At 57.2% G+C, this 11414-nt stretch overlaps 1 protein-coding gene across 1 annotated transcript; it reads left to right on the top strand.

Moving 5' to 3' along the window:
* The first annotated feature begins 6390 nt into the window (after window positions 1-6390).
* Window positions 6391-7598, top strand: LOC149433870 (uncharacterized). The gene is made up of 2 exons (XM_089664343.1): window positions 6391-6403; window positions 6670-7598. Exons 1-2 carry the CDS (start codon window positions 6391-6393, stop codon window positions 7596-7598), a joined length of 942 nt encoding a protein of 313 aa, XP_089520469.1.
* The last annotated feature ends 3816 nt before the right edge of the window (window positions 7599-11414 follow it).

Here is an 11414-nt window from a genome sequence, read left to right as displayed (position 1 = left end):
TCACCGCGCTCATTCCTCCACTCTCACCGCGCTCATTCCTCCACACTCACCGCGCTCATTCCTCCACTCTCACCGCGCTCATTCCTCCACTCTCACCGCGCTCATTCCTCCACTCACACCGCGCTCATTCCTCCACGCTCTCACTGCGCTCATTCCTCCACACTCACTGCGCTCATTCCTCCACACTCACCGCGCTCATTCCTCCACGCTCTCACCGCGCTCATTCCTCCACACTCACCGCGCTCATTCCTCCACGCTCTCAACGCGCTCATTCCTCCACACTCACCGCGCTCATTCCTCCACACTCACCGCGCTCATTCCTCCACGCTCTCACCGCGCTCATTCCTCCATGCTCTCACCGCGCTCATTCCTCCACGCTCTCACCGCGCTCATTCCTCCACGCTCTCACCGCGCTCATTCCTCCACACTCACCGCGCTCATTCCTCCACGCTCTCACCGCGCTCATTCCTCCACGCTCTCACCGCGCTCATTCCTCCACGCTCTCACCGCGCTCATTCCTCCACGCTCTCACCGCGCTCATTCCTCCACGCTCTCACCGCGCTCATTCCTCCACGCTCTCACCGCGCTCATTCCTCCACGCTCTCACCGCGCTCATTCCTCCACGCTCTCACCGCGCTCATTCCTCCACACTCACCGCGCTCATTCCTCCACACTCACCGCGCTCATTCCTCCACACTCACCGCGCTCATTCCTCCACGCTCTCACCGCGCTCATTCCTCCACACTCTCACTGGGAATTGTTTGGTAATCGTACCGCCATTCTTTCACACATTCGGTGATATGGCTTTGCAGAGCGTATTATGAGCTCCCCCCCCCCCCCCCCCCGAGGAGGAATTCCACTTCCAGCTTTAAGTCTCAGAGATATCTTCTTGTATCTGAGAAAATGATTTATAACATTCGCGGCCACGCAACTCCGCCATGTTCCATCCCCTGCCGTGTTCCATCCCCCTCCGTGTTCCATCCCCCGCCGTGTTCCATCCCCCTCCGTGTTCCATCCCCCGCCGTGTTCCTTCCCCCGCCGTGTTCCATCCTCCGCCGTGTTCCATCCTCAGCCGTGTTCCATCCCCCGCCGTGTTCCATCCCCCGCCGTGTTCCTTCCCCCGCCGTGTTCCATCCTCCGCCGTGTTCCATCCTCCGCCGTGTTCCATCCCCCTCCGTGTTCCTTCCCCCGCCATTTTCCTTCCCCCGCCGTGTTCCATCCCCGCCGTGTTCTATCCCCCGCCGTGTTCCTTCCCCCGCCGTGTTCCATCCCCCGCCGTGTTCCATCCCCCGCCGTGTTCCATCCCCGCCATGTTCCATCCCCCGCCATGTTTTATCCCCCGCCATGTTTTATCCCCCGCCATGTTCCATCCCCCGCCATGTTCCATCCCCCGCCCTGTTCCATCCCCCGCCATGTTCCATCCCCCGCCATGTTCCATCCCCCCCATGTTCCATCCCTCGCCATTTTCCATCCCTCGCCATGTTCCATCCCCCGCCATGTTCCATCCCCCCCTGTTCCATCCCCCCGTGTTCCATCCCCCCGTGTTCCATCCCTCGCCATTTTCCATCCCTCGCCATGTTCCATCCCTCGCCATGTTCCATCCCCCGCCGTGTTCCTTCCCCCGCCGTGTTCCATCCTCCGCCGTGTTCCATCCTCCGCCGTGTTCCATCCCCCTCCGTGTTCCTTCCCCCGCCATTTTCCTTCCCCCGCCGTGTTCCATCCCCGCCGTGTTCTATCCCCCGCCGTGTTCCTTCCCCCGCCGTGTTCCATCCCCCGCCGTGTTCCATCCCCCGCCGTGTTCCATCCCCGCCATGTTCCATCCCCCGCCATGTTTTATCCCCCGCCATGTTTTATCCCCCGCCATGTTCCATCCCCCGCCATGTTCCATCCCCCGCCCTGTTCCATCCCCCTGCCATGTTCCATCCCTCGCCATGTTCCATCCCTCGCCATGTTCCATCCCCCGCCATGTTCCATCCCCCCCAACCTCCAGCAACTGTCAGACTTGGAGGAAAGATTGGAATGGTTGTCACGCAAAGAGCTCATAAAGAAGGAGTCTTGTCATCGGCACCTTGACCCAAGAGTTGGCTCCTGGACGCGGCTCGCCGTACCCACCCATGGCCGTGCGGATGTGTTTCCCGGCTGTTTTTAGCCGGCAGGAAACAGTCCTTTCCTCTTTATAAACAGTGGACTGGGTCAGCGGCCAGCCGCATCGCCCTCAATGGTCACAGTGTGCGCCCATAGATCATCCCTCCATGATGGAATGTTTGTCAGCCGAGGAGGAAGTCAGCCGCACGGCTTGGTGCTTCTCCATGAGGATGACGTCATCCGGGGACCGGGACCTGGGGGCCTGAGGAAGGACCAGGAATGAGGACAGGACTCCTCCTGGATCTGATTTCTCAGGACTCTTCTATGGTCCTCCATGGCGTCTCCATGAAACGTGTCAGACGTTCCGCGGTCAGGTATAGGAAATGGCAGCCATTGGATGGAAATGTCGGACATTAAAGACGAACTCCGGGCAGACGATTCACCTCTCCGATCATCAGTACATGTCGTCTATACCACCCCCCCCCCAACCTCCGGGAGGTTTCCCCCCCTTCCTGACCCAGCCATTTTCTGCTATTCAGCACTGCGCTACTTTAGCTGGTATCCTGCAACGCCGCTCCCACGTGACATTTCTATCATTTCTGCTTTCTATTGGTTGCATTTCTTCACTTCGGGTTTTTATTTTTTATTATATAAACAAAAAAAGAACAAATGTTTTGCAAAAAAGAACATATTTTCTATTTTCTGCTTTACAAAATATCCAATAAAATCAAATTTCTTCATAAATTTCAGCCAAAATGTATTCCGCTCTGTGCCTCTGGTCATACAAATCCCCATACGTGGAAATTGTTTGGTTTGTGTGAAAGTTGTATCGTCTACAAATGGCGGGATATATACCGCCATTAACACAGCGAGGGCGCTATACTGGGAACGGCGGTCAGTCACGGCGGGCAATCTGATACTAACTGACACTGGGTGGGAGGGACACTGACTGACACTGGGGGGGAGGGACACTGACTGACACTGGGGGGGAGGGACACTGACTGATATTGGGGGGGACACTAACTGACACTGGGGGGGAGGGACACTGACTGATGTTGGGGGGGACATTGACTGACACTGGGGGGGGGGACACTGACACTGGGGGGGAGGGACACTGACTGATGTTGGGGGGGACACTGACTGACACTGGGGGGGGGGACACTGACTGACACTGGGGGGGAGGGACACTGACTGATACTGGGGGGGAGGGGCACTGACTGATATTGGGGGGGACATTGACTGACACTGGGGGGGGAGGGACACTGGCTGATACTGGGTGGGAGAGGCACTAACTGACATTGGGGGGGAGGGACACTAACTGATGATGTCGTGATGGCGGGGTGATGATATCATGATGGCGGGATGATGATGTAACTGACACTGAGTGGGAGGGGCACTAACTGACACTGGGGGTGACACTAACTGACACTGAGGGGAGGGACACTAACTGAAACTGTGTGGGAGGGGCACTAACTGACACTGGGAGGGAGGGACACTGACTGATATTGGGGGGGACACTAACTGACACTGGGAGGGAGGGACACTGACTGATATTGGGGGGGACACTAACTGACACTGGGGGGGAGGGACACTGACTGACAATGGGGGGAGGGACATTGACTGATACTGGGGGGGAGGGACACTGACTGTTATTGGGGGGGACATTGACTGATACTGGGGGGGAGGGACACTGACTGATACTGGGGGGAGGGACACTGACTGACACTCAGTGGGAGGGACACTGACTGATACTGGGAGGGAGGGACACTAACTGACACTGGGTGGGAGGGGCATTAACTGACATTGGGGGGTGGGCACTAACTGATGATGTCGTGATGGCGGGGTGATGATGTCATGATGGCGGGATGATGATGTAACTGACACTGGGTGGGAGGGGCACTAACTGACACTGGGGGGGACACTAACTGACACTGAAAAAAGGGACACTAACTGATATTGGGGGGGAGGGACACTGATGATGCAGTCGTGATGGTGGGATGAGGATGGCGGGATGTCGTGATGATGATGTCGTGATGGTGGGGTGATGATGATGGCGGGATGATGATGTCATGATGGCGGGATGATGATGTAACTGACACTGGGTAGGAGGGGCACTAACTGACATTGGGGGGGCACTAACTGACACTGAGGGGAGGGACACTAACTGACACTGGAGAAAGGGACACTAACTGACACTGGGGGGGAGGGACGCTGACTGATACTGGGGGGGACAATAACTGACACTGGGGGGGAGGGACACTAACTGACACTGGGAGGGAGGGACACTGACTGATATTGGGGGGGACACTAACTGACACTGGGGGGAGGGACACTAACTGACACTGGGGGGGGGACACTGATTGACACTGGGGGGGGGACACTGACTGACACTGGAGAAAGGGACACTAACTGACACTGGGGGGGAGGGACACTAACTGACACTGGAGAGAGGGACACTGACTGATATTGGGGGGAGGGACACTGACTGATACTGGGTGGGAGGCACACTAACTGACACTGGGAGGGAGGGACACTAACTGACACTGGGTGGGAGGGGCACTAACTGACATTGGGGGGGAGGGATACTAACTGATGATGTCCTGATGGCGGGGTGACGATGTCATGATGGCGGGATGATGATGTAACTGACACTGGGTGGGAGGGGCACTAACTGACACTGAGGGGAGGGACACTAACTGACACTGAGGGGAGGGACACTAACTGAAACTGGGTGGGAGGGGCGCTAACTGACACTGAAGAAAGGGACACTAACTGACATGGGGGGGGGGGGACACTGATGATGAAGTCGTGATGGTGGGGTGGTGATGGTGGGTTGAGGATGGCAGGATGATGATGTCGTGATGGCGGGATGAAGATGTCATGATGGCGGGATGATGATGTCATGATGGCGGCATGAAGATGTCATGATGGCGGGATGATGATGTCATGATGGCGGCATGAAGATGTCATGATGGCGGGATGATGATGTAACTGACACTGGGTGGGAGGGGCACTAACTGACACTGAGGGGAGGGACACTAACTGAAACTGGGTGGGAGGGGCACTAACTGACACTGGAGAAAGGGACACTAACTGACATTGGGAGGGAGGGACACTGATGATGATGTCATGATGGCGGGATGATGATGTCGTGATGGCGGGGTGATGATGTCGTTATGGCAGGATGATGATGTCGTGATGGTGGGGTGATGATGATGTCGTGATGGTGGGATGATGATGTCGTGATGGTGGGGTGAGGATGATGTCATGATGGTGGGGTGATGATGATGTCGTGATGGTGGGATGATGATGTCGTGATGGTGGGGTGAGGATGATGTCATGATGGTGGGGTGATGATGATGTCGTGATGGTGGGGTGTTGATGATGTCGTGATGGCAGGGTGATGATGTCGTGATGGCGGGATGATGTCATGATGGTGGGGTGATGATGATGTCGTGATGGTGGGATGGTGATGGCGGGATGATGATGTCATGATGACAGAGCCACACCCATAGTAATTATTTCAAAGTTATAGAGTCGGTGAGGTGGAATATCGACATTGGTCCATCCTGTTCAGTCTGTGATACCCCATAAACAGTCATTATTGGATGACTCAGAGAATCGTTTACCGTCTGACAATCATAGTCCTCCGAACATCTACTACCTGATTCCCCCGAAGTTCTGTCCAATCAGATCCCATGGAATTTTCACCGATATAGACGACGTCTTTGTTTTCCCATTTATAATCATTCCAATATTGGAGACATGGAATGGTGAAGGCAGATCAAATTGTCCCATGTGTGGTGGGATCAGATTGGTCCATTTGCGGTGGGATCGGATCGGTCCATGTGCGGTGGGATCGGATTGGTCCATGTGCGGTGGGATCGGATTGGTCCATGTGCGGTGGGATCGGATTGGTGCATGTGCGGTGGGATCGGATTGGTCCATGTGCGGTGGGATCGGATTGGTCCATGTGCGGTGGGATTGAATTGGTCCATGTGCGGTGGGATCGGATTGGTCCATGTATGGTGGGATTGTATTGGTCCATGTGCGGTGGGATCGGATTGGTCCATGTGCGGTGGGATTGAATTGGTCCATGTGCGGTGGGATCGGATTGGTCCATGTATGGTGGGATTGTATTGGTCCATGTGCGGTGGGATCGGATTGGTCCATGTGCGGTGGGATCGGATTGGTCCATGTATGGTGGGATTGGATTGGTCCATGTGCGGTGGGATCGGATTGGTCCATGTATGGTGGGATTGGATTGGTCCATGCGCGGTGGGATTTGATTGGTCCATGGTGAGGATGGAGGTCACAGGTGCAGGAAAAGTCGGTCTCAGCACTCCTCGCTCTCCTCGCTCGGTCTTTTGTTCGATGGTTTATCTTTGGTAACTTCTGTTTCTCGTTGGCTGTCAGGGGCCCCGGCGGGTGACAAATGTCTCGTCTGCAGGGAAGGCCGCCGTCTGATTAATGTGGGAACTGCTGGAGGCCGGCCGACCTTCCCGACTTCCACCCGGCAGACTCGGGTTATGGCGGCGCTCCGCACCCAACGCTTTACGGCCAGAAAATAAACACCATTATTAGTCCGGAACGCCGCGACACCGACAACAACTACAACGTCTCCGACAACAACGACAACGTCTCCGACAACAACGACAACGTCTCCGACAACAACGTCTCCGACAACAACGACAACGTCTCCGACAACGACGACAACGTCTCCGACAACAACGACAACGTCTCCGACAACAACGACAACGTCTCCGACAACAACGACAACGTCTCCGACAACAACGTCTCCGACAACAACGACAACGTCTCCGACAACAACGTCTCCGACAACAACGACAACGTCTCCGACAACAACGACAACGTCTCCGACAACAACGTCTCCGACAACAACGTCTCCAACAACAACGACGTCTCCGACAACAACGACAACGTCTCCGACAACAACGTCTCCAACAGCAACGACAACGTCTCCGACAACAACGACAACGTCTCCGACAACAACGTCTCCGACAACAACGACAACGTCTCCGACAACAACGACAACGTCTCCGACAACAACGACAACGTCTCCGACAACAACGTCTCCGACAACAACGACAACGTCTCCGACAACAACGACAACGTCTCCGACAACAACGTCTCCGACAACAACGACAACGTCTCCGACAACAACGACAACGTCTCCGACAACAACGTCTCCGACAACAACGTCTCCAACAACAACGACGTCTCCGACAACAACGACAACGTCTCCGACAACAACGTCTCCAACAGCAACGACAACGTCTCCGACAACAACGACAACGTCTCCGACAACAACGACGACGTCTCCGACAACAATGACGACGTCTCCGACAACAACGTCTCCAACAGCAACGACAACGTCTCCGACAACAACGACGACGTCTCCGACAACAACGACAACGTCTCCGACAACAATGACAACGTCTCTGACAACGACGTCACCGACAACAACGACAGAAATGGAGGAGAGAAAATAAAAACAAAATGTCAGACAATAAATCGAGACTTTCCTCTCAAATCCGACACCTTCCCTCCTTCCAGGTGACGCCACCCCGGGGGCCTCATTCCCTGAAGGTGACGCCACAACCCCCACCTCCCCCACACAGGGACAACATGCTGGTCTGGGGGGCTCATTCCCTGAAGGTGACGCCACAACCCCCCACACAGGGACAACATGCTGGACTGGGGGGCTCATTCCCTGAAGGTGACGCCACAACCCCCCCACACAGGGACAACATGCTGGACTGGGGGGCTCATTCCCTGAAGGTGACGCCACAACCCCCCCACACAGGGACAACATGCTGGACTGGGGGGCTCATTCCCTGAAGGTGACGCCACAACCCCCACACAGGGACAACATGCTGGACTGGGGGGCTCATTCCCTGAAGGTGACGCCACAACCCCCACACAGGGACAACATGCTGGACTGGGGGGCTCATTCCCTGAAGGTGACGCCACAACCCCCACACAGGGACAACATGCTGGACTGGGGGGCTCATTCCCTGAAGGTGACGACACAACCCCCCCACACAGGGACAACATGCTGGACTGGGGGGCTCATTCCCTGAAGGTGACGCCACAACCCCCCGCCTCCCCCACACAGGGACAACATGCTGGACTGGGGGGCTCATTCCCTGAAGGTGACGCCACAACCCCCCTCCTCCCCCACACAGGGACAACATGCTGGACTGGGGGGCTCATTCCCTGAAGGTGACGCCACAACCCCCCGCCTCCCCCACACAGGGACAACATGCTGGACTGGGGGGCTCATTCCCTGAAGGTGACGCCACAACCCCCCGCCTCCCCCACACAGGGACAACATGCTGGACTGGGGGGCTCATTCCCTGAAGGTGACGCCACAACCCCCCTCCTCCCCCACACAGGGACAACATGCTGGACTGGGGGGCTCATTCCCTGAAGGTGACGCCACAACCCCCCGCCTCCCCCACACAGGGACAACATGCTGGACTGGGGGGCTCATTCCCTGAAGGTGACGCCACAACCCCCCGCCTCCCCCACACAGGGACAACATGCTGGACTGGGGGGCTCATTCCCTGAAGGTGACGCCACAACCCCCCGCCTCCCCCACACAGGGACAACATGCTGGACTGGGGGGCTCATTCCCTGAAGAACATCACATGACACCTTCTTGTATTTCGCGGTCCGACGCCGTTTAGCGCACAAATCTGGCATCATCTGACCGAATCCATCCATCTGTTGGGTGAAGAAGTCGCGGTCTGGCCGCTCGTTATTCAAGGAATGAAATAGTTCTGATTGTTAGGGAGCCGTCACACCCCAGGATGGTTGCTAAGGAGCGGGTGGCTGCCAGCATCCTTAGCAACCAACGAGTCATCGGCTGTCAGCAGGACGCCACGCTGGCGGCTGAATGTAAACAAAGAGAATTGCCGGCAATTAAAAATTGAAAAAGAAATGGCGTAAGGGTCCCTGCCTAGGGGTCCCCCCCCCAAGTCCATACCACACCCCTACCTGAGCATGCAGCCCAGCAGGTCAGGATGGGGGGGACTAGTGAGTGCCCCCCTAACCATACCAGGACACGCCCACAATATGGGGGTACTTTGGGTAGAGGGTCTCCCCTGAAGCGCCTTGTCCCCAGGTTGACAATTACCCCACACTCATCCATATGGGGGGGCGCTTGGATCTGGGGGCCCCCATGTTAAAGGAGGAGACTGTGCTCCCCGCCCGCATACCCCCACAACCACTGACCAGGGTGGGGGAAGACGCCCCCGTTGGCATGGCGATGAGCGTTTCTCAGCCAACCAATGAATGGAGGAGTTCTCAGACGCCGCAACACGGAGTGCAGTTATCTAGTCTGCCACTAGGTGTCTCAGTCCCAGGAGAGGGCAGTACTAGGAGGTCCCCAAATACACCACGCCTTCTATCCAGAGTGGGAGGAGTTAGTGTCCATATAAGTGCCAGAGTGGGAGGAGCCTAGAGAGACACAGCATGGGTGAATGTAGTCTGCAGTTCCAAGGTCTCTACACCCGCTGTGCCCATTATGAGGGGCTCCCACCATCCCTGTGCTGAGTTCCCAGGTCTCTACACCCGCTGTGCCCATTATGAGGGGCTCCCACCATCCCTGTGCTGAGTTCCCGGGTCAGAGAGAGGGGAGGAGGCGGGGACAGTCGGGGGCTCAAAGTGGGGGAGGAGGGGGGGACAGGATGGGGGCTCAATGTGGGGGGGTGGAGGGGGGACAGGCGGGGGGCTCAGTGTGGCGGGAGGGGGGGATAGGCTGGGGGCTCAGTGTGGGGGGGTGGAGGAGAAACAGGCGGGGGGCTCAGTGTGGGGGGGTGGAGGGGTGACTGACGGGGGGCTCAGTGTGGGGGGAGGAAGGGGGGACAGGCTGGGGGCTCAGTGTGGGGGGAGGAGGGGGGGACAGGCGGGGGCTCAGAGTGGGGGAAGGAGGGGGGACAGGTGGGGGGGCTCAGTGTGGGGGGAGGAGAGGAGACAGGTGGGGGGCTCAGTGTGGGGGGAGGAGGGGGGTACAGGCTGGGGGCTCAGTGTGGGGGGAGGAGGGGGGACAGGCTGGGGGCTCAGTGTGGGGGGGTGGAGGGGGGACAGACGGGGGGCTCCTCCAGCACAGTCAACTCTCCAGCAAAGTCTCCTCCAGCACAGTCTCCTCCAGCACAGTCAACTCTCCAGCAAAGTCTCCTCCAGCACAGTCTCCTTCATCACAGTCCCCTCTCCAGCACAGTCCCCTCTCCAGCACAGTCTCCTCCAGCACAGTCTCCTCCAGCACAGTCTCCTCCAGCACAGTCTCCTTCATCACAGTCCCATCTCCAGCACAGTCTCCTTCATCACAGTCCCCTCTCCAGCACAGTCTCCTCCAGCACAGTCTCCTCCAGCACAGTCTCCTCCAGCACAGTCTCCTTCATCACAGTCCCCTCTCCAGCACAGTCTCCTCCAGCACAGTCTCCTCCATCACAGTCTCCTCTAGCACAGTCCCTTCTCTAGCACAGTCTCGTCCATCACAGTCTTCTCCAGCAGTCTCCTCCAACACAGTCTCCTCTCTAGCACAGTCTCCTCCATCACAGTCTCCTCTCCAGCACAGTCCCCTTTCTAGCACAGTCTCCTCTCCAGCACAGTCTCCTCCAGCACAAGCTCCTCCAGCACAGTCTCCTCCATCATAGTCTCCTCCAGCACAGTCTCCTCCAGCACAGTCCCCTCCCCAGCACTGTCTCCTCAAGCAGTCTCCTCCAGCCCAGTCTCCTCCAGTCCAGCACAATCCCCTCTCCAGCACAGTCTCCTCTCTAGCACAGTCCCCACTGCAGCACAGTCTGCTCTAGCACAGTCCCTTCTCTAGCACAGTCTCCTCCAACATAGTCTCCTCCATCATAGTCTCCTCCATCACAGTCTCCTCCAACATAGTCTCCTCAATCAGTCTCCTCCAGCACAGTCTCCTCTCCAGCAAAGTCTCCTCTAGCACAGTCCCCTCTCCAGCACATTCTCCAACAGCACAGTCTTCTCTCTAGCACAGTCCCCTCTTTAGCACAGTCCCCTCTCCAGCACAGTCTCCTCCAGCACAGTTTCCTCTAGCACAGTCCCTTCTCTAGCACAGTCTCCTCTATCACAGTCTCCTTCAGCAGTCTCCTCTCTAGCACAGTCTCCTCCAGTCCAGCAGTCTCCTCTCCAGCACAGTCCCCTCTCCAGCACAGTCTCCTCCATCACAGTCTCTTCTCCAGCACAGTCCCCTCTCTAGCACAGTCTCCTCTAGCACAGTTCCTTCTCCAGCACAGTCTCCTCTCCAGCACAGTAGTCTCTCTAGCACAGTCTCC

This window comes from Staurois parvus, unplaced genomic scaffold (genome assembly GCF_062004578.1).
Source record: "Staurois parvus isolate SC_StPar_1 unplaced genomic scaffold, SC_StPar_1.0 ptg001889l, whole genome shotgun sequence".
In the NCBI taxonomy this organism is placed as follows: Eukaryota; Metazoa; Chordata; class Amphibia; order Anura; family Ranidae; genus Staurois; species Staurois parvus.
The sequence above is the reverse complement of the archived record's forward strand: the minus strand, read 5'-3'. Positions and strand labels throughout refer to the sequence as shown.